Raw genomic sequence first — 24,021 nt, forward strand, 5'->3', positions numbered from 1 at the left:
GGGTGGCACAGTATAACTAAAGGTTTTGGACTGAGGAAAAAATTAAGAACTTTAAAAAGAAATATACAGGGGCCGGCCCAGTGGCACAGCGGTTAAGTTCACATGTTCCCCTTCAGTGGAATGGGGTTCAGCGGCATGGGGTTCTCCAGTTCAGATCACAGGTGCAGACCTACGCACTGGTCATCAAGCCATGCTGTGGCACGTGTCCCACATATAAAACAGAGGAAGATGGGCACGGATGTTAGCTCAGGGCTAATTGTCCTCAAAAGAAAAGAAATATATAGTCATTTACGTATGGCTACAGGTGACTTAAATAGGTCTGTTTTAACTGTTACTAGAAAAGTAAACCTCTATTTAAAGCTCCTAAGAATTCTCTCTCAGACTGAATTGAACCTAGAAAATCAAACATCTGGCAGAGAAACTGCACAGAGAGCTCAGTTTGATTTCCTTTCTCAAGCTGGCAAGCCATGTACTTGAAAAGATTCTGGATTATAGCAAAGTAGAAAGGAAAGATACTAGAGTAAAAAATTGTCCTGGGTCATTTCAGGAAAAAATAACAAGTTTATTTTCTGATGTTTGTACTTTTCACTTATGGTCAACATCTTGGGTTGTATTGCCAGACTCCCAGCATCCTGGAAATCACCTTGTAAATTGTATGCTTTCATTTTCGTTTTGTCCCATAATCACTTGTAATTTCTGTCTTTGTCACCAATAAAGGGTGAATGGTTTTACACCTTTCCTCGGCCAAATGTTCCCCAAGGAAAATTTTATAGAGGCTTTTTGGTTACTCCCTGGCATTTTCATTTTGTGTGTCTTTAGCCACATTAGATTGAGAGAGATTATTTCTTGAGAATTGAATGCCTTCTGGGAAGGATGCTATTCAAAGATGGCAACCTTTTCTTGAAAGGGAATTCCTAATGAATTTTGTTTTCATCTCATAAGGTCCTGGTTGTTTAACTTGCACAAACCAATATAAGTTAGACCTGAGGAGATGTATAAAGCATTTAAAATCTTGACATGAATTTGAGAGTATGAGAAAAACAGAAAGTGATTTATGGATCCTATCAAGATATTAGCAGTCAGACTGAACATAGAGGAAGGACTTTTTAAGAGGTAAATCCACTAGTGTCTCTGCCCTGGATTATTACATAGGAGCCTGAAAATGAGGTCATCTATCTCACCTTTCTCATTTGAAAAATTTTTTTGTTTTATTTTTGGATTTACTTAATACCTACTTCATGCCCACTAAAGTTCTGAACTGCATAAAGCTACAAAGAAATTTATATATTCTTTTATAGAAAGATACATTCTTTGCTCTGAAGTGATCTGCAGTCTAGTTGGAAGACAAAACGCAAGTGAAACAAGTGCAAGACCTTAAGGCAGGTCCCATATCCATTAGGAATTCCAAACAAAAATGGAGGGAGAAGATTGATATAGGAGCTGAATGGGCGGCCAGAGTGTTGGTCTCAATACAATACTGTTTTGATTGCGTGCCTCTATTGCTTAAAGATTTATATTGAACACATTTCCCCTTTATTTGTATGCTTATTATTGTGCTATCATTTTTAGTATTACCCTCACTCTACTGCTTTTTTGCAAAAAATAGAAAAATCTTTAAAAATCACTAGATTGTTTTGTGGGTTGGTTAACTTCTAATATCTGTGTATATACTTAGCCAGAGACATATCCACTACAGTATGTCACACTGTGATGAGAATTCACAAATATGATGGCAGCACTGTCAGCCTTTCCCATTATGGAATCGTCTGCTAATGAGTTTATGTGTATTGAACTTTAAAGCTAAATTTCTTATGTCTTCTAGAACAAAAAAATGAGTTTCACATGTTTCCTTCATATACCCCAATGGGTTGTCTCACTCGCTCCAGTTTGGGAACCATTCCTTTTAGATAATCTGGTTTTGTCATTGAGTATGTATTGTTGAGGATTAGTTTGACTTTAGATAACAGACCTGAAAAATACCCCTTTGAGACAGTTATTTATTTTTCATTCACATAAAAGAAGTGTGGAAGTAGGCAGTCTGGGGCTGAGTTGCTGGCTCCCAAGATCATCTAGGATCCAGGCTTCTTCTATCTTTTATTCCACCAACCCCAGAGTATAGAGAGTGGCACTCATCCTCACATTCCAAGATGACTGTTTAGAAAGCAGCGCTGACTCCAGATTTAAGCAGGAGGAAGGAGATGAAGAAGGGCATGTGACTTTACTTTAAGGAAGACTTCCTGGAAGTTATCCCACAGGATACTGCTGATTACATCTCATGGGCTAGAGCTTTTACATGGCATACCTAATGGAAGTTAAGAAATATAGCTGTGCAACAGAGTGTACAGCTAAAAGTTGGAGTGCTGTTCTAAGAGGTAATGTGGGATTTGGGGTGGTTGACCATTAATCTGCCAAATGGAGGGGGTTTGCATGTCTTTTTCTTTCTTTCTTTCTTTCTTTTTTTTTGGTAACAGCTTTCTTGAAATATAATCCACATACCTTTACATTCACCCATTTTTCAATGGGTATACAATTCATTGGTTTATAGTATACTCATAGAGTTGTGCAGCTGTCTTACACTCATTTTGGAAAAATTTCATCATCCCAAAAAGAAACCCCACTATTCCCTTAGTAGTCATTCCCTACTCCTTTCTCCCCCAACTTCCTTCCCTAGGCAACCACCAGTCTACTTTCTGTCTCTGCATTTGCCTATTCTGGACATTTTATATAAATGGAATCACACAATATGTGATTCTTTGTAACCAGCTTCTTTCACATACGTAATATTTTCAAGGTTAATCTATACTGTAGTATGTATCAGTACTTCTCCCCTCTTTATTGCTGAATAATATTCCATTGTATGAATATAACACATTTTGTCCCTTCATCAGCTGTTGCATGTTTGGCTTGTTTCCAGTTTTTGACTATGATAAATAATGCTGCTATGAATGTACATGTACAGTTTTTGTGTGGACATAAGTTTTCATTTCTTTGGATATACAGTCATGTGTCACTTAACGATGGAGCTGTGTTCTGAGAAATGCATTGTTAGGCAATTTCATCATTGTGTGAACATCAAAGAGTGTATATACACAAACCTAGATGGTGTAGCCTACTACACAGCTAGGCTACACAGGTATGTAGAACTAACCTCATGGGACCACTGTCATACATGCTTTCCATTGTTGACCAAAACATCGTTATGTGGCGTATGACTATATCTAGGAGTAGAATTGCTGGGTCATATCTATTCAGGTCTTTTCCCTGTTTTTAAATTGGATTATTTGTCTTTTTATTATTGAGTTGTTAGAGTCCTGTGTATATTCTTGATCCAAATCAACATCTTGATTGCAACCTCATGAGAGACCCTCAGCCAGACCAGTGATCTAAGCTGTTTTTGGTTTTTTTTAAGATTTTATTTTTTTCCTTTTTCTCCCCAAAGTCCCCCGGTACATAGTTGTATATTCTTCGTTGTGGGTCCTTCTAGTTGTGGCATGTGGGACGCTGCCTCAGCGTGGTTTGATGAGCAGTGCCGTGTCCGTGCCCAGGATTCGAACCAACGAAACACTGGGCCGCCTGCAGCAGACCACGCAAACTTAACCACTCGGCCACAGGGCCAGCCCCGAAGCTGTTTTTTTTTGTTGTTGAGTTGTAAGAGTTCTTTATATATTCTAGATATAAGTCCCTTATCAGATATGTTATTTGCCAACATTTGCTCTTATTCTATGGGTCATCTTCTCATTTTTTCTTTTTTTTTTTTAAAGATTCGCACCTAAGCTAACATCTGTTGCCAGTCGTCGTCTTCTTTTTTTTTTTTTTCCTCTTCGTCTTCTCCCCCAAACCCCGCAGTACATAGTGTATATTCTAGTTGTAGGACCTTCTGGTTGTACCATATGGGATGCTGCCTCGGCATGGCCTGATGAGTGGTGCCATGTCTGTGCCCAGGATCCAAACCAGCAAAACCCCAGGCCACCTAACCAGGGTGCATGAACTTAACCACCTGGCCACAGGACCAGCCCCTCATTTTCTTGATAATATCTCTTGAAGCACAAAAGTTTTTAAAATTTTTATGAAGTCCGATTTATTTTTTTCTTTGGTTGCTGGTGATGGATATATTCATGAGTCTACTGTTCACAATATATTGTGATAAATATATTATTCATAATAGCCAAAAGGTGAAGGAACCCAAATATCTATCAGCAGATGAAGGGATAAACAAAATGTGGTGTATATGTATATATACACAATGGAATGTTATTCAGCCTTAAAAATAAGGAAATTCTGACACATGCTGCAATATGGATGAACCTTGGAAGACATTATATGGAGTGAAATAAGCAAGTCACAAAAGGACAAATACTGTATGATTCCACTTACATGTGGTAGCTAGAGTAGTAAAATTCAGAGAGACAGAAAATAGAATCGTGGAGTTATTGCTCACTGAATATAGGGTTTCAGTTTTGGAAGGTGAAAAAAGTTCTGGAGACAGGTGGTGGCAATGGTTGCAGAACAATGTGAATATATGTAATTCCACTAAACTGTACACTTAAAAATTGTTAAAATGGTAAAATTTATGTATATTTTAACACTTTTTTTAATTAAAAATTTCATGGTTTTAGCTCTTACATTTGGACCTTTAATCCATCTTAAGTTAAATTTTGTATATGATGTGAGGTAGGGTTCTAACTTTATGACAGTGCAGTGCTGTCATGATTACTATAGGTTTGTAGTAAATTTTGAAATCAGGAAGTCTGAGTCCTGCAACTTAGTTCTTTTTCAAGATTGTTTTGGCCATTTGGGGTCTATTGAATTTCCTTGTGAATTTTCTGACCAGCTTGTCAGTTTCTGCAGCGAAGCCACCTGGGATTTTGATAGGGATTGTGTTGAATCTGTAGATTAATTTGGAGGATATTGCCAGTTAACAACATTGTATTTCAATCCATAAACATGAATGTCTTTCCATTTGTTTAGATTTTCTTTAATTTCTCTCAACAGTGTTTTGTAGTTTTCAAAGTATGTTTTGTACTTCTTTTGTTAAATTTATTCCTATTTTATTTTTTTAATGCTATTGTAAGTGAAATTGTTTTTTAATTTTTTTTTCAATTTGTTGTTGCTAAGGTATAGAAATACAGTTTGATTTTTATATGTTCACCTTGTATCCTACAACTTTGCTGAATTTATTAATTAGTTCATAGTTTTTTAGCGGATTCTTTAGGATTTTCCACCTATCTTCGAATTCCATCTGTGAATTAAGATAGTTTTAATTCTTCCTTTCTAATGTGAGTGTCTTTTATTTCATTTTCTTGCCTAATTGCCCTGGCTAGAACTTCCAGTATCATGTTGGATAGAAGCAGCACGAGTAGACATCCTTGTTTTGTTCCTGATCTTGAAGGAAAGTTTCTAGGGTTTTCACCATTAAGTATAATGTTAGTTATAGGTTTCTGGTATGACCTTTTGGTGCCAAGTGGAAAGATATACTAGCAATTTGTATTTGGGTTTGCTAATAGAGCCTTAGGCCCCATGATGAGAAAAGTTCGTCATAGCCTGAATCTGTTATGGCTTCTTGTACATTCTAGATAACACCCTTGTCTTACCTTTCAGCAATGGCTGCCATCAGGAAGAAACTCGTGATTGTTGGTGATGGAGCCTGTGGCAAGACTTGCTTGCTCATCGTCTTTAGCAAGGACCAGTTCCCAGAGGTGTATGTACCCACGGTGTTTGAGAACTATGTGGCAGATATCGAAGTGGATGGGAAGCAGGTAAGTCCACTTTCCATAGCAACTGGTACTATTTTGCATGTTAAGCTATTCATAGAGCCTGTAGAGAATTGGGGGCCTTTTTGTCTCTTCAGTGTACACTAGAACAATAACAAAAATGTTAGAATAAGAAATCCATTTTCTTCATGCTTCCTGCCATCTTAGCCCAACTTTGTTCATTTTTAATTATCATCTAGACTTTGTCCACGTTCATATGTATTTCACATGAGGAAGCCTTAGCATATATGTTCTTTTCAACTTTATTTATATTCGAAATTTAGTTTGTTGCCAAATGGATAATGCTAAAATGAACCCCTTTGTATGGATGGACTTTTTTTATTCTTAGTATTTCAATAAGTGCTGAAGTATGAGATTATTAGGTCAAGAGGTCCTTATTGATTATGCTTCTCAAAGGGTTATACTGGTCTATACCACCAGTAGTGTGACATTTAAACAACATCCTCATATTTAATTTTTTAAAATGTGTTTTGACTTGAACGTAAACAGGCTGCCACAGTTGTTTCAATTACCTGTCATTGGCACTGAGGACCGTATTTTCGTGTATCTGTCCTAAAGCCCACTGGCAAGACTGGGGTAAAGCTCTTCTGGAATTAGAGTACATGTTTTTTTATCTTCTGGTCCCTTTTATTGTCAAAATAGTATCTCACCCAGCTTCCTATACATCTTTTGAAGAGGAATGAGATTCCCGTTGCAGATGGGTCAGCCGAAAAGAAAAGCTAGAACAAGGGCTCTTCTCCAACAGACACAGTCCTCTTGGGCATTCAGTCACATGTCTCACGCTGCTAGCATCTAATTTATTGGCTTCCATAATTCCATCTTCTTTCTCCTTTCTCATTTTCTTGCTTTTTCTACTATCCCTTTCTGTCCCAGTGTTACCTAGCCTCAGTTTGTGGCACCATGGATGGAAAACACATTAGGCCAGCTGCTTGGAATTGTAGCGTTCCTCATTATAGGGTGTCCTGATAGTTCTGTGACCATGAGTAAGCTTCCTAACCTTTGATCTGCGTTCATTTGTAAAGTGGTTAAAACTCTAAAGGTCACATCAGGGTTCTGTGAAGTAGCTGAAAGCATTTGGAAGCACCAAAGCGCTTTACAAATCGGGCTAAACAATAGCATACTGAAAACCCCCTTTTTACAGTTTGTAGTGCATTTGATCCGATTGTAATGTGGGCCACAATGATTGCTCTCATGTACCATTAGGAACCCCAAGGCACCGTTTTGGCCAAGAATGGATGAAAAAACAAAACAGTAAATTCCAGCCTAACAGAACTTTGTCTGGATCCTACCCTGCAGGTGGGCCAGTACAGAGTGTTGCCAGTTCAACTTCAGTCAGTTCTCTGCATGGATGCTTGGATAAAGGTGTTTCTGTGGGCCTGGTAAAAAGACTGTTTTTTTGGGCCGGCCCGGTGGTGCAGTGGTTAAGTTTGCATGTTTTACTTCAGCGGCCCATGGTTCACTGGTTTGGATCCTGGGTGCGGACCTATGCACCACTTTGTCAAGCCATGCTGTGACAGGTGTTCCACATAAAATAGAGGAAGATGGGCATGGATGTTAGCTCAGGGCCAGTGTTCCTCAGCAAAAAGAGGAGGATTGGCAGCAGATGTTAGCTCAGGGCTAATCTTCCTCAAAAAAAAAAAAAAAAGTTAAAAAAAGAAGACGACTGGTTTTGTGTAGAGATAGGGCCCACTTGTGATAAACTGGGTGGAAATGTGCTGAGATCTTTGGGCCTGCTGTCACATAACGGCCCTCTTGTCTAACTTAGATTGCCGCACATACACGGAAAGACTCAGCAGCTTAAGGGAAGCAGGATCAGATTGATGTTTTCATAGCACATTTCTCAAAAGCCTGGTGATATATATTGCTGGTTTTATCCTGCCATTCCCTCCAGAGAGAGCAGCTGTTGGTTACTCTGTGTCTGTGACCATCAGTTGGAAAAGTCTTTTCCACCTGTGGCAGTACATATGTTTTAGGGGCAGTAATGGCTTCTGGAAGCATCGTCTGTGCATGGAGGTCTTGGAACAACCAGGATCTTACCCATAAGAAATTTAGGGACCTTGTCTTAAAACCTTGAGTAATGGTCTCTGAGTATCTTTCTTGTGCTGCCAGCTTTGAACATGCCTGACCTTGGCAAGATAGGGGAGCCCCCTCACCCAGGGAGAGAAACCCTGAAATAAAGGTGCTTGATGTGGAATAGAGTATCATGGCCTAGCTGCCTATCTCAGAGCAACTTTGTAGCCCCAAGGTGGGAGGGGGCGCTGCCTGGGAATGTTCGTGAGTATGTACTAACAGAGCCTAGGGAACTGTCCAAGATTCTAGGTGATCATGGTCCTGGGAATAAGGCCTACCAAAAATGGAAAGGCCCATTCTGACATGATACAGGCCCGGTACCCTGGAATGGAACCATTTATCAGGAGATAATCAGGGTTGGATGTGTCTTACTGAACACTCATGAGGTGTGGAGGGGCCAGGGGAGTGGGATTTGGCAGAGTGAATGAGCTGTACCGTTTTGAGGTCAGAGCGGTTGTGAGGATTGGGCATCAATATGTCATAGATACACATACCAAGCTGATGGTGTGTGTGCATGACAGAAGTGCAGTGGGCCTTGTAGAGGTTGTAGGTGACGCATCCCGGGGCAGAGGTTGCAGGTGGAAGAGATAACTAGCCATCACCTTTAAGAAGCAATGATATTTAGAAACTCTGCAATATGGGTTGTGAAGGTGCTAGGAGAAGAAGGGTATTCCAAGTATTGGAGGGAGAGCTTCTTGGGCCGCAAAGGGTGTTAAAAAATCCACTCTGGTTGTAAGAAGAAGTGACAGAGTTGGCTGCAGGGCTGGATTGTGTGAAAGAGGACCTATGTCCAGAGCCCAGGCATCAGTTTGCCCTCCTACTACAGGAAGGTGAGTAGGTTCCCAGGTTTGAAAGGAATACCCTAATACCTATGTGATCTTTTCATTCAGCCATTTAGACATTTTTTGAGCAGTAAAGGCAGAGCTAGAGGCTTTTCCTATCAGCTCAGACCTTGCCTGACACCCAGTATGGTATCTTTTCTTACCCACCAACTTAAATACAGTCTTGTCTCCATGTTTCCACATTGGAGCAGAATGACGAGACCAAATAAGGAAATGGTTAAGGGAGATTGTATTAGGAAAAATCACTTGGTCTAGTTTTTCCCTGTCTTGTACACCTGGTGGAATGTTATTTACAGTTTGAGTTCCCCTCTTGTTCATCCTTCCTTTCCTATGTGGAATGTTATTTATAATTAAATACTTGTTATAAGCTATAAAGTTACTTTTGACTTGACATTTTGAATTATGCACTTTATTGAGTTCTAGTATCTGTTTATAAAATTTGCAATTTTGAGAAATTTCAACCTAAAACAATTGAAATACACCCTCCATCTTCAGGTTTGATTCTAATAATTGTGAAGTCTTGTGTTTTACTCTTTCAGACAGTCTGCCATTAGAAGGGACCGTGGTAAGCGTCACTTCTGAAAGTGAATAGTGGAATTAACCCTGGACTCTTGTGTTTATTTTTTTCTATTGCAGGTAGAGTTAGCTTTGTGGGACACAGCTGGGCAGGAAGATTATGATCGCTTGAGGCCTCTCTCCTACCCAGACACCGATGTTATACTGATGTGTTTCTCCATTGACAGCCCTGATAGTTTAGGTGAGTAGCCCTGCAGCCTGGTGTTTGTCACTGCCTGTGTGCCTGGCTGACCTGTGGTTTCTCAGGTCCTTTCTGGGCATCAGGTGGCTAAAAAGCAGACATAAGCTTCAGAGAAGGAGTCATCAGTGACCATAGTCCTAGAGCCTTGGGACTGTGGACCCTGGGCTCTGGGCCCCTTCTCAGCCTAGGTCTCCCATGGCTTCTGTGTCCACTTTGTAATGTAGGTGGATTCCAAATACAAAGCCATCTTTCAGACTAAGATTTGGGGAAGGCTTTTTTGGGTGCCCACACCTTTTTTCAATACTTCATATTGAGCCTGCTGCCTCCCAACATCTAGACTGGTGATTTATTGTTTCCTGGTAGTGTTATTAAAGCTCTATTTTAGCTCTTTTCTAAAGTGTCTTAGCTAATAGAGACTTGAACCTGACCATTCCACTACTTCAGTTGGTCACATGTTTCAGAAGCCACATTCCTTCAGAAAAAGACTGAATAATGCTGACCTCACACTGCATAACAAGGCACCAAGGCCTGAAAGAGAACTTGCTTTCAGTTTGTGCTGAAGATGATGAAATGTCCCACTTGATTCTGCAGTGCTCTATCTTTACAGGGCAGCAGATGGGCCAAGGATATTGTCATCATTAACACAGACAACCTTTGAGGGCTTGCTGGTGGCATGGGCTTATATTGTGGAGTTAGGATTAGAGTGACCACTTTTTTTGTCATGTTTGTACTCACTTTAATGACAATACTGGGGATGCTCTGAGTCTTTGAACACTTGCCCAAGGAACCAAGCTGAGATTAACCCCAACTCCCTGCAGTGTCTCCCAGGACTGAGACAAGAGTGGGTACTCTCTGCCGTTAGTTTACTTCGGTCATTTTCTCAACAGTTGTGGTTTAGTTATGGTTTTCAAACTTATCTGGCTTCCTTTGTGGGGCTTTTGGAAGGCACTGGAGGTTGGGGCAGAGCTTTAGGCCACAGAGAAAAATGGAACCATGTAACACCCTCCTCTCTGACATATTATGGACTTTTCCTAAATCCTAGGGGAATGAGGAAGACTGTGTGTCCTTTGCCTCATCATCCAAGGTATAAATACCATAGGGACAGAAATGCCTTTAGAGCAAAAAGTTATTGTTCTTCAGTCTCACTTTTTTCTTTTAAGAACAGGTCTCCTAGTCTTGAAAGGAGGTCTTTAGCTTTTGACCTCCGTCTGTTTACTAGCCAAGAATTATTTCTTGCTGGCCTCTTCCCCAGAGGGCAGACCCTAGGGAAGGAGAGCAGAGGTAGACAATAAACAGGCAAGAGAGAGTGATCTCTGTCTCTGAAGTAGAAACACATCCAGGGATAGGGTCTAATGTTGGAGGATGCTGTGCCTTCACTGGAGGTCATTGCAGGAGTGTGATAGGTAGCTGGGTCCCCTTTGCTGAGCTGACTGAGCTAGCTTGGTTTTACTAAGGGCCTTTTAAAAGTTTTGTTATCTTGGCTAGGGAGTGGGGGAGAATCCCACCAGTAGTTTGCCCCAGTAAAATGTGTCATGGGAACTCAAAAGCATCTATCAAGAAACTGAGAGGCCGGCCGTGTGGCCGAGTCGTTAAGTTCGGGCGCACTGCTTCGGAGGCCCAGGGTTTCGCTGGTTCGAATCCTGGGCATGGACATGGCACCGCTTGTCAGGCCATACTGAGGAGGCGTCCACATGCCACAACTAGAAGGACCCACAACTAAAAATGCACAACTATGTACCGGGCGGCTTTGTGGAGAAAAAGGAAAAATAAAATCTTAAAAAAAAAAAAGAAAATGAAAAGCTAGTTGTCAACCTAATGGTGGACTTTGTTTTTACCTGGTTGGATGTTAGACCATGGCCCGGAGTCTAGGTGTAGGATAACAAGTTTAATCAGGAATCAGAATGTTGGTGTGCAAGTTTCAGTCCTGCTGCCAGCCAACCCTGTGATGATAGTTTACTTTTTGGAGCCTCTGCTGTCTCACTGGCAGTTGGTCTAGAGTCTAGTTCTAGTTCAGATCTGGGGTCCACAAACTTCTGTAAAAGGCCAAATAGTAAATATTTTAGGCTATGTTGGCCATGTGTTCTCTGTTGCAACCGCTGAATTTTGCCAGAGCTACTCACTCTACTGTTTAGCACAAAAGCAGCCATAGAAAATATATAAATGAATGAACTTGGATGTATTCCAGTAAAACTTTATTTGCAAAAATAGACTTACCAAAAAAATTAGACAGGCAAGATTTTATTTGCTGACCCCTGATCTAGATGATGAGGATTCCTTTTCTCTAGCTTTCTGGAATTCTCAAAGGCCCCCAAAAAACCCCACTGTAAATCCGTATACAGTCATGTGCCCTGATATCAGATTACTTCTGGGATGGGACAGATTATAGGTGATTGCCATCACCAAATTAAAAACTAAAAAATTAAGTTCTAAAATTATTCGTGAAAAGTGAAGATAAGACAGAAGCAATTCATTTTTATTTATAATGTGTCCTGAATTCCAGAGGATGGGGGGGCAGCTCTTGGAGTAATCATTTCATATATTCAGCAGATAATTATTGAGCACCTACTTAAGGAACTTCTAGGTGAAGGGGGACAAAAGAGGAAAGACAAAAGTAAAACAAAACAAAAAAAACCCCAGTAAATCCAATAGCAAGATATGATACAAATAACATTTGTAGAAGTGAGTATGGAAATAGGCCATGGGTATGCTGTTTTAGAGCATGACCATAAGATGGTCAAGAACCTCACTAAAAAGGTGACTTCTGAGCAGAGACCTGAGGGAGGCCAATACAGATATCTAGCAAAAGAGCTTTCCAGGCAGGAGGATTAGCAGGTGCAAAGTTACTGAGGCAGGAAGAGGAAGGAAGGAATCCAATGTAGCTGTAGCAGAGGGGCTGGGAGTGAGGGTTGCAGAGGCATGTGGTTAATGGTGTGGACTTCTTTCATCATGAGTGAGATGGGAGCTCTTGGGAGGTTTGAATAAGAGAGCAGTGTGATCTCACTCACCTTTTAAAGTGATCACTATTGCAGCTGAACTGAAAACTAACCATGGGGTGCAGAGGAGAGAGCAGGGTTCAGCACTGAAGCTATTGGGCTTCACCATTAACTGTGCTGGCCCTTTTCTCTTTATTGCTCTGAAGACTGGGGTGCTGCACTTCTTGGGAACCTCTTTGTTCCAGAATAAGGCTTTGAGTTTCAAGTTATCACATTATTGATAGAATCAACTCTAGCTGCTGTAGCAAAGGAAGAAAGAAGCAGTCAAGTGTCCATCTTGTGTGGTGAAGAGTGCAGCATTGAATTATATGAGAGTTTCCTGACCTCACTCTTGTAGCATCTCTACCTGATGTGGTCCTTCTCCCAGAAGACAGAGCATCTTTCCATAGTCTAAGTAACTCCTGCCTTTTGTTAATTTGTCTTGCCATCAGAGTGAACAGTTTACTTCTAAAATACAATCTCAAATTACAGTCAGTACCATTTAAATGATGTTGTACTAAGTACTTTGTATGCATTGACTCAAAATAACCCTATGTAAAGTAGGTATTACTGTTATACCCATTTTATAAAATCATCCCTGATAATGAGATGCTCAAAAGGTGTAGGAGGTTGAACCTGGGCCGCACGTCTGCCACAATGTAAATACAACCTTTCTAAATTAGTACAGTATTGGCAAGAAGCTACAGCTGGTTATCACGTATTTTCAAAAGTCACTTGAGCCATTTGAAATACCAGTAACTCACAGGGTGGGGGTCATGCTCAGGGTCTATGAGCAAGGTGTAGAGACAACATATGGACCCTGGGCCAGCCCTGTATGAGGACTCCTTCTGTAAGCTGTGGTCAGAATCATCTGCCAGCAGTGACAGGGATGGCCCATGGGGTGCCTCCTTCCACGGGATAGGTGGCACCACCGCAGAGCCACCCTGTGTTCTGGATCCTTTGCTCCTCTAGAGCCTTTGCCTGCCCACCTCCAGAAGAGCTGAGCTCCTTGGTGGGACTGAGAAAAGTTGGTGATTCTGTGCTTAAGGAAAGGGGGTTAGATTTTGCCTTTTTCTGTAGTTTCGAAACTAGTAAAATTCCATTAAATGTCCAGCATACTTCTGAAGTAGTTTCTTTGCAATTTAACTAAGGCTCTTGGAGATTCTTCAAGCTAGAATTGTTTGTATCCCCAAATTATGTGCATTTTGCTTCTTTCAGAAAACATCCCAGAAAAATGGACTCCTGAAGTCAAGCATTTCTGTCCCAACGTGCCCATCATCCTGGTTGGAAACAAGAAGGATCTTCGGAATGATGAGCACACAAGGCGGGAGCTAGCCAAGATGAAGCAGGCATGGTCTTAGGGGCGGGGCTCTGCTTTCCTCTCGCATTCTTGAACTTGGGTCCAAGGTTGGAGGTTCAGGGAGCCCAGCAGAAATCCTCATAGGCCAGGCTATTTCAGAGAGAGTCCCAGAACCCTCTTTCTGTCCATCCAGCCCTGATTCACTGGCACCTGCACAGAGGATCCCTAAGACTCCCTACTATGAGGCAGAAGCTCTCCTATGAGGTATTGCTATATCCCCAAGGATTGCCTGCCTAAGAAGGGACCTTCACAGCAGTAGTCAAGGCTCCAGAAGTAGGAACTTTAACAAGCTCTTGATTTCCCCCTCCACTTACTACCTTGGTATATATGAGGCCAAAGATGAATTGGTGGCAGCTGAAGGATTGGGAAATCCTGAGGGCAAGGAGTCCAGAGAGAGAGCCCTGATGGCTTTATAAAAGTGATGATGGAGGTGGCATCTTGGCTTCTGAGAAGCCAGGTGACCCAATGGCAGGACTTCCCCATTGCAGGAGTGCCTTGAGGTCTTCAGTCCATGTTCTCCCAGTAAAGTTTCTCTGTCTGAATGTTAAGGTCAGGATCTATTTCCTTCCATGAGCATTAAGTCCTCTGTGAAGCTAACTATAAGAAGACCCAGGGGCTTACCCTGTATCGACAGTTTGAGTAATTTTGTCCTTAATTCCCTCCTTAACCCTCCAGGGGCTTAACCTTCCAGAGGTTCTGGCCTCAACCTTCTTTCTCTTTATCTCCCAGAGAAGAGCTCATTTGATAGGGACTTTATATTGGGGGTTGGGGGGTTACTGCATATGAGTTTGATAAGACAACTCAAATCTGGGAGTTTGGCAGCTTTGAAAAGAAGTCTTTTAGCTGAATTTGAGAGAACTCGACACCTATTTACGGTTTGTAACACTGTTAACTGAAAGCACTCTTTTTCTCTTTGCTAGGAGCCGGTAAAACCAGAAGAAGGCAGAGATATGGCAAACAGGATTGGTGCTTTTGGGTACATGGAGTGTTCAGCAAAGACCAAAGATGGAGTGAGGGAGGTTTTTGAAATGGCCACGAGAGCTGCTCTCCAAGCCAGACGTGGGAAGAAAAAATCTGGGTGCCTTGTCTTGTGAAACCCTGCTGCGAGCACAGCCCTCATGCGGTTACTTTTGAAGTGCTGTTTATTAATCTTAGTGTATGATTACTGGCCTTTTCCATTTATCTATAATTTACCTAAGATTACAAATCAGAAGTCATCTTGCTACGAGTATTTAGAAGCCAACCATGATTATTAATGATGTCCAACCCACCTGACCCTCTGGGGTCCTTCTGACACCGCTCTAACAGCCCTCCTCTGCATCCCACCTGACACACCAGGCGCTAATTCAAGGAATTTCTTAACTTTTTGCTTCTTTCTAGAAAGAGAAACAGTTGGTAACTTTTGTGAATTAGGCTGTAACTACTTTATAACTAACATGTCCTGACTGTCATCTGTCAGCTGCAAGGTACTCTGGTGAGTCACCACTTCAGAGCTTTACTCCTTAACAGATTTCATTGCATAGCTCTGGAGTGGGCATCCAGTTTTTTGAAAATGTGCTCAGCCAGAAAGGCCCAAGTCCGTGAGCAGCTATGGCAAAGTTACAGTTCTGTGGTTTCATGTTAGTTACCTTATAGTTACTGTGTAATTAGTGCCACTTAATGTATGTTACCAAAAATAAATATATCTACCCCAGATTAGATGTAGTATTTTTTGTATAATTGGATTTCCTAATACTATTTGTCATCCCTGCAGAAAGTGTATTGGTTTTTTAAAAAAGGAAGTGTATTTGAAAATAAAGTCAGATGGAAAATTCATTTTTAAAATTCCCGTTCTGTCAGTTTCTCTGATAAAAGACGGCCATATCACCCATTTTCGGCCCCTCATATTCCCAGTTCCCCCCTCCCCAGAGCTGGGCTAAGTAAATAGGAATTTGGTTTCATGCCTCAGGCACTTAGACACTTCAGAAGGTGGCATAACCTGCCTCACCTGGACTGCAGGGTCTGGCTCTAGTTCACAGTGCTCTTTCTCCTTACTGTATCCAGGTTCCCTGCCCCCCCACCGCCCCAGAGCAGCCACCAGTTCTCTTGGTTGGCCCTCAGTTTCTCTCTTCTCTCCAGCTGACTAAAACTTTTTTTCTGTACCAGTTAATTTTTCCAACTACTAATAGAATAAAGGCAGTTTTCTAAACTTCCTGTATGCTGGTGTTTGTGTTGCTCTCTCCAGGGCTGGGAGTGGGAGGATGGACTCAGGCTAGCACACCTTGGAAGGTTCCTTCAGGGTGCAGAATAATCTTGTCATCCCCCCACCCCACTCCCACCACCCCCAGTAACCTGGCTCTTGCTAAGAATGTGGAAATGAGGGCCCGCCCGGTGGCGCAGCAGTTAAGTTCGCACATTCCACTTCAGTGGCCCGGGGTTCACCGGTTCGGATCCCAGGTGCGGACATGGCACCGCTTGGCAAGCTATGCTGTGGCAGGCATCCCACATATAAAGTAGAGGAAGATGGGCACAGATGTTAGCTCAGGGCCAGTCTTCTTCAGCAAAAAAAGGAGGATTGGTGGCAGATGTTAGCTCAGGGCTAATCTTCAAAAAAAAAGTGGAAACGATTATCTTGTGTCACATCCAAGTACATGAGGGGCGCTCCAAGCATTCTTCTGGGCTAATCTCGGGAGTGTGATGTTTTCCTCTTACTCCCTGTCCATTTTCAGTGTCTTTTACTTCTAGGCCTGAGCTCCAGATGAAGTTGGCTGGTACAGAGGATGGCCTGAAATCAGCTGGGTCCACTGGGCCCTCCATGCTGTTGGGCTCCACGCCAGGAAGCTGGGGCAGGGCCTGAGGGTCTCCTGGAGAAAACCTGTGTAAGGGCAGTGCTGCACTGAAGGGTGTAAAAGGAGGAAAGAGACCAGAGACCTGGCGGTTAACAGATCCCAGGCAGCCCCAGAATGCAGGGAAATGACTTAAAAAGAGCTGGTTTTTGGAGCCCTGAGCCCTGGCTGCACCAGCATTGCCCACCTTCTTCCAGCTTAACCTTCCTAGATCCACGGTGCCTCATCGCACGGAGAACTTGCCTTGGCAGCCGCTGCCAAGTGCACCATCACCACAAGTCACAACTCAGTGCACCTGGCAACAATAGGAAACATACTGCAAGAGCAGTAACATGGCATGGGGCAGGAGGGCCACCAGCAGCGCCTGCTGCTATGGCGGGCCAGTCTCCTGGGGCCACGCCCCAACATTTAACTGAAGAACCTTTGAGAAGCCAGAGTCCTCTTGGGCTCGGGCTTGGGTGGGGTAACCAAGGCGGTTGTCGCAGGGCCGACGCTGCTCTGCCTGGGCCGGATTAGACGTGCCCGAGGCTCCGCAAGGTCTGGGCGGTGCCCGCATCCGGCCAGGCCGCACCCTCCCGCCTGGCAGGTCACCCGCGGAGGGTGGGCGGAGGCCGGATGAGGCGGGACCGAGGGAAGGAGCAACCGGAAAAGTGCCTTACCACGTGACCCTATCGCCCGCCTGTTGAAAGGAGGTGCCGCCGAGGTCCTCTACTGTACGAGTCCGAAGTTCGTCTTTCTTTCTCAAGCCATGTGCGCTGCTCAGCTTGCGGCTGCCGCCCGGCGCTCGGTGTACGCCTTCTCTGCGCGCCCGCTGGCCGGCGGGGAGCCCTTGAGCCTGGGCTCCCTGCGTGGCAAGGTGCTGCTCATTGAGAATGTAGCGTCGCTCTGAGGCACAACGGTCCGGGACTACACCCAGATGAACGAGCTGCAGCGGCGCCTTGGGCCCCGCGGCCTGGTCGTGCTCGGCTTCCCGTGCAACCAGTTCGGGCATCAGGTGCGCAGGGAGGGGTGGAGCGGGGGTGGGCATGCACCCGGGATTAGGAGCGCCCGCGGGGCGTCCCCCGGGCCTAGCAGCTGCATGTCCTGGGCGCAAAGAGGCGGGGTAGCGGCCCACTTCCCTCCGGTGCTCGTCACGGCTGGGATTCAGGTCGGCCCTCGGGTTGTGCAGGAAGAGCAACAGCCCGGAGACTCATCGAAAAACTCCTTGTTTGCGGTTAGAAGTTTTCCCTTCCTCGCGGCCCCGGGTCCCAGCTCCTCTTCCCTCCCGCAGGAGAACGCCAAGAACGAAGAGATCCTGAATTCCCTCAAGTACGTCCGACCTGGCGGCGGGTTCGAGCCCAACTTCACACTCTTTGAGAAGTGCGAGGTGAATGGTGCGCAGGCGCACCCGCTCTTCGCCTTCCTGCGGGAGGCTCTGCCTGCCCCCAGTGACGACGCCACTGCGCTCATGACCGACCCTAAGTTCATCACCTGGTCTCCAGTGTGCCGCAACGATGTCGCCTGGAACTTCGAGAAGTTTCTGGTGGGCCCGGACGGTGTGCCTGTGCGCAGGTACAGCCGCCGCTTTCCAACCATCGATATTGAGCCCGACATCGAAGCCCTGCTGACCCAGGGGCCCAGCTGTGCCTAGGGCGCCCCCTCTACTCCTCTGCTTGGCAGTCACAGTGCTTTTCTCTGGGGATTTCATCCATGATGGCGTTTCCTCTAAACATGCATGAGGAACGCCTGATGTTAAGGAGAATCCCCCGAGATGGGCTCTGGTCCTGTCTATCGCACCCTCATCTCTCCCAGACCACGGCTTCTCACTAATAAAGTGCCAGGAGTCAGCAGAACTGGGTGTGTGTCCTGTGTTAGTGTAAGCTGGAGAAGCTTCTCTACTAACCTTATTGTCAGGTCTGGGAGCTTAAGCCCCCATTCCTTGACCCTTATGCTAGCCAAGCCAGAACTTCCTATCCTTGTGTCTGCAGTGTATGGAATTCACTCTTTCCTATGTGGAAAGCCTGGCTCCTGTCTCTCTGCCAGGACATGCAGTTGGGCCATCCCAAAGCCCTGTTACAAAAGAAAGTCCTTATTCTAAGAAGAGGAAGACAAATCAGGGGCTGACTGCCTAACCCCAGGAGCAGGCCTCTCCTTTCTGAGTATTTGCTATGCATGAAATGACCTTCACAAAAAATAACACCACAAGCTCCCTCTCACACTCAGAGTCTAGAGTCTGCGGCCTCTCCAAGTGTTAGCCCATACAAGCCCATTTTACGTAGTTGGAAGCTCAAGCAATATTACAAATTCTTTTCCCATTACTTTGTTAGATCTTTGCATATTCCTGCCCAGCACTTATATCTCCTCCAGTGCTGTCCTCACTGGTTGCTGCCACTCATGTATTCAGGGTGAGAAGAGTATACAACTGGCCCTTCTGACCATGCCCTGAACGATACTTAGCAGTTGCACGATCAGGCTCAGGGTAGGGGCATATCTTGGCGGCCAGCTGCTGCTTTTCAGGCGTGACTCAGGTGCAACCTCTCTATCTGTTGGCCCTGCTGTCAATAATCTTTCCAGACAGAACTGGAGCCTTCCTATCACAGTACAAGGGACTCTGCAGGGCTTGGATGCAGCTTCTGCTTAGACAGACAAGGACCCAGATACATGTTGGCAGAGTCATCCAGTCCAGAATGTGGGCCAGAGCTTCTGGGGTTTTAACATTCATGCTCAAATCGGTGGCTCAAGTCCCTTCTGTGTCTTAACCAACTCTCAAGAACTTTTCCCCCAGCCCTAAGCAGGAATCATTGCTGCCTCCGCCCTCCCATTCTGTCTGCCTTTACGTCATTAAGGGATGAAGGGCCCTTGGAACCCGTTTTGGCTCCCTCTCCATCATCAGAACTTATGCACAGGCCCACCTCCCTCTGGCTACAAGTCCTTTCCACCTCAGTGCTTTAGTCCCTTCTGAGGTGATCAAGGCAGAGCTGTCTTTCCCCTTTGGACCCCACCAGACTCCACCCTACCTGTGCTCTGAGAACTTTTTTTTCCTTCTCCCCAAAGCTCCCCAGTACGTAGTTGTATATTCTAGTTGTAGGTCCTTCTGGCTCTGCCACGTGGGACGCCGCCTCAGCATGGCTTGATGAGTGGTGCTAGGTCCATGCCCAGGATCTGAACCTGTGAAACCCTGGGCTGCCAAAGCAGAATGCACAAACTTAACCACTCGGCCATGGGGCTGGCCCAGAACTCAAGAGTCTTGATTGCATCTCGTCGGCTTCCCCAGAGGGTAAGAGTCTAGGAGGTGGACTGCAGCTATCCATCTCCTCAGGGCCCACAGAGCCTGGCATATGACATATATCAGCAAATGTTTGTCAATTAATATAAAGAGAAAAATTTTCCATTCAAACAGGGCCAGGGCTTTTTGACCATCATTTGTAGACTCCAAATCTGACTCCTGGGATGGAGAATAGCAACCTATACATCTGGGTATATCTGAGTATACCCCAGGCCATCTGTGACCTCCTTAAATCCCACATCTCTTCCCTAAAAGCCCCTCGCTCCCTTACTGTAGTGGTCATCATTCAGTCCTGTGCCATGTGCTCTGCTGGGTGACAGGGATACAGTCCTCAGGAAGGCAGAAAGAATATATAATTACTAAAAGCATGTTTAGTTCTGTGAGGTAGTACAGGGTACCTTGATAATAAATAAGAGGGCCTGGCCCAGTAGGGAGGATCCTGCTTGCCTCCTGGAGGTAGTGACTGAAGCTGAAGAGGAGTCAAGAAGCAGTTACCCAAGGAACAAACTGATGGAGGGTGGACAGACAGAGGTTACAGTGTTCCAGGGCCTGAGGTGGGAAGGTGGCATCATTGACAGTTGGACAACACAAGTGGGAGCAGGTTTGGGGAGAAGGGGATGTGTTCAGGTTCAGATATGGTACATCCAGATGAAGATATCTGGAGCAGGTGGTTACAAGAAGCTCAGAAAAGGAGTGTGGGTTGGAGACAAAGGTCTAACCAAGGGGGGAGTAAGTAGCCATTGGAGAGAATAAGGTCACCTGGGAAGAGTGGCAGGAAAAAGATCAGGGGACCTAGGCCTGAAGCCTGTGGATTCACAATCCTACTGGGTCAGATGGCAGAGAGGCACAGCTGAAAGGAACAAGGATGGAGTCAAGGAGCTGAGGGAAGGGACATTCATACAGAATGGTTAGATGGGACAAGTGCTTGTGGATTGAATATTCCTCAGCAAGTGCGGTTTCAGGGGGACAGCTGGAGCTGAAGCCAGATAGCCAAGTGCCAGAGATGTAGTAGGTCCTGTTCTAGGAACTAAACATATAGTGCCCAGGAATCACCTGGGTGCTTGTTCAAACCTATGTTCCACGGCCTACCTCTAGAGATGCTCATTTGGAAAGTCTGGTGACTTAGAGTTCTACTCAGTGACCTACAGTTGAACCCATGAGGAGAGACTTCCTGCTTCAACTCCTCTTTCCTATTAAGGGTCAGTGTGCCCCAGGACACACTTTGGTTAGGCTCCAGGATAAGAACCCAAGGCTTTCCAAACTGACTCCAACTTTGTCCCCTCAGGCTGCCTAATGACTCACCCCTCCTCACCCACTCTTTTTTCCTCTCAGTTTATGCCTCTGGCTGCCAGGGAAGGGAACTTCTGAGTTCGCAATGTGGCTGATTCTGGCTGGCGAATATTCCTTCTCAGACTTCAAGCTGCCTGCTTCCCTTAACTGAAAGTCTTTTCCAACTCTCTCTTCTTCAGGAAGACTCAGAATAAAGCCAGTTAACAAATTATCTTCCTCCCCAAGAAACTGGGCATCTTCCCCCAAAACATACAAACACACACACACAAACACAACGCTCCCACACATACACATTCTTTATCACTCAACCATGTAACTGCTATTGGCTCTGACCTACACGCACCCCACCGCACCCCATTGTGTATCAGCAGCTCAAATGAACAAGTAAAAGCGAAAGAATCCCAGTGAGCCTGCCTGAGGCCCTAGCCTTTGGAAGAAGTGGCTGCAGGACATTGCTTGATCTGGGAGCAGGCAGCAGTATTTAGGCCTTCTGTGAAAGGGATGGGCCCTGCTGTTAGTCAACTAGGTCCAGAAGCTTCCATTTTAGCACTTCCAGAAATGATGTTTTTTTTCCTTTTGTTTTTTTCAAACATTAAATCTGATAAAATTATGTATACCTATATCAAATCACTATGATGTACACTTCAAATATTTTACAATTTTATTTGTCAATTACACCTCAGTGAAGCTGAAAAAAAATCTGATAAAATTTGGTCAGGCACTTCTTATGCAATTAGCCCTTTATCAGATGACTTCCCTATTCTGTCTCGATGTAGGTCCACAAACAACATTTAAAGCAACTTTATTTTCAGAGCAGCATTCCTGGACTGATGAGCCAAATAAATCTTGCAAGTTTTAACTTTTGTGTAATACTGAATAAAAAATACTAGCTAAAGATTTCCCCAAGAGAACACAGCATGGATTCGTAAAGAATGGGCAGGGATCCCTGTCAGAGTACCCTGAATTTGGCAGGTTTTTGATGTTACAATCACCAAAGAGACTGGAAGAGCATGCTTTCACACAAGGAGGTGTGCATATCTGGGCTGGCACTAAGATAAAGCCCAGCTCCAGCTGGTTAACAAGTTACTAGACATGTGCCTCGCATCAGGTACTGCTGGATTGGGAGCTACAAGCACAGATAAGAGAGGTTCTTGCCCAAGGAGTGAGGTCTCATGGGCCCTGGCCCTAGGGGTAACAGAAGCAAACTCTGAGCCCTGACGTGCTTCAGCTTTGACCTCCCCAAGAACTCAACTCCAGATTTGTCATGTGAGAAAACAAAAATCACCATCTAGGTAGGACACTTGCTGGTGGGTATTCTGTTAGTTGCATCGAGAAGCATTGAGATTGACATGACATGACGGTGGTGTGCTGGGCAGGGGCCCAGCAGCCTTTCCATCATTCATTCTGCAGACAGAAGCTCCACCCCCATCACCCCACCCAGGTCTACTGTAAGCGGTGGCCAGCAAGGCCAGGGGAGGACACCACAAAACAGACCCATTTTATCCAAATGCCTAGAGTCCGAGCAGTATCCAGGGGCATGTGCAGACCACTGTGGATGGTTTCCTACAGTCCTGCAAGCCACCTGGCTCCTCAGGAAGGCAAGTGGAGAGGATGTGAGTCTCCCTGCAGAGAAAGCACTTGTTACCCCAGCCTCCTCTGACCCCAGCATGTGACTATGCCTGTGTACGTGTGTGTGTGTGTGAATCTAAAGAAGCCCTGGTTCCCTGAGCATACCTTTGCAGACTCATCACGCATCCCCAGAGGCAGGCCAAAGAGAATGTTAAGCAAAGCATGCCTTTGCTCCCTACACCAGTTGCTTAAGTTTCTTTCCCAACAAAGTGTCTGCAACATCACCTCCCATGTTCCTGTAGCACTTTTATCACACAACACATGACACTATAATTACATGTGAAAACATCTTCCCCAACCACATTGGCTGTGAACCCCTGGAGGGTGGGGACTGTAAGCATCTAACAGATTATTAGTCAAATGAAAAAGCGATTAATATCTGGATAATTCTTTCATTAATTCATCCAAGAAATGCTTACTGAGAATCTGCTCTGTGCAAATGGCACACACACAATTAACATCTAAATACCTGTTTATGGTTAAGACATTGATGGTAACAGAATTAGAGGAGGAAGAGAAGGCACTGGCCACAACTGGGTGCAGGGTGCCACACTCCCCATCTGGGCAGGGCTGGCCACCAACAGTGGCATAACCAGAACAGAATCTGAGCAAACAGCATGAGTTTCCAACATAGGAAAGGTGATCCCACTTTCCCTCTGTGAGAGTGGTTCAGGTTTTTGCCTTTGTCACCTTCCTCAGTAACCTAATCCTTATATAACAGAGGTTATAATGTCACTGATAAGATGTTTAATACTTCTAAAATGTACTTCTAGAGCTTTTTATTTTTTCACAGTCCCCTGGGCAGGTTAAGGAAGCACAGGCACAAAGAAAACAAAAATATTTCTCTCCTGATGCCACCTTTAATCACAAGGTGCCCAATATTTGTGACTACTGCCACATGTGCTCTGTGACTGCTGGCCAAGTGTGGACAAAGGGTGACATGGGAAGGCCAACTCCAGTTAGGTGGAGAGCAAGCCATAGTGCCAGTCAAGGTCAGAATTTTATGACTTGCAACAAAATAAAGCTTGAAGTTCACACACCGAGGCGTTACAAACCCTCAGTTAGATCACCACAGTCCAAGATCAAATAGTATGTGACCAAACAGCCAGGCCCGTTCCCTTTAGCTCCCTTCCTGCTTTCTTTCCTATTCTTCTGGCCCAAACTCCCATGGCAATGGGTGGGTTATTCAGTTGTGGGGTTTGGTTATGGGGCCAAGTGAGTGTCCTACTAAGCCTGCACC

General features: G+C 44.6%; 2 protein-coding genes across 3 annotated transcripts in view; both read left to right on the plus strand.

Moving 5' to 3' along the window:
• The window catches only part of RHOA (ras homolog family member A), a 55,694-nt gene extending 39,734 nt beyond the window's left edge, over positions 1-15,960 (plus strand). For both annotated transcript variants that reach the window (XM_014840421.3, XM_014840422.3), the window contains 4 exons: positions 5,599-5,756; positions 9,320-9,440; positions 13,631-13,761; positions 14,693-15,960. In XM_014840421.3, the coding sequence (XP_014695907.1) occupies positions 5,601-5,756; positions 9,320-9,440; positions 13,631-13,761; positions 14,693-14,866 (582 nt within the window). In that variant the 5' untranslated portion in view covers positions 5,599-5,600 and the 3' untranslated portion in view covers positions 14,867-15,960. The remainder of the gene's footprint in view (positions 1-5,598; positions 5,757-9,319; positions 9,441-13,630; positions 13,762-14,692) is intronic.
• Positions 15,961-16,407: 447 nt separating this feature from the next.
• Positions 16,408-18,429, plus strand: GPX1 (glutathione peroxidase 1). Its single transcript, XM_014840420.3, has 2 exons — positions 16,408-17,591; positions 17,868-18,429. The coding sequence occupies exons 1-2, from the start codon at positions 17,346-17,348 to the stop codon at positions 18,225-18,227; spliced, it is 606 nt and encodes a 201-aa protein (XP_014695906.1). The 5' UTR covers positions 16,408-17,345; the 3' UTR covers positions 18,228-18,429.
• Positions 18,430-24,021: the final 5,592 nt, after the last annotated feature.

Source organism: Equus asinus, chromosome 21, assembly GCF_041296235.1.
Source record: "Equus asinus isolate D_3611 breed Donkey chromosome 21, EquAss-T2T_v2, whole genome shotgun sequence".
Taxonomy (NCBI): domain Eukaryota; kingdom Metazoa; phylum Chordata; class Mammalia; order Perissodactyla; family Equidae; genus Equus; species Equus asinus.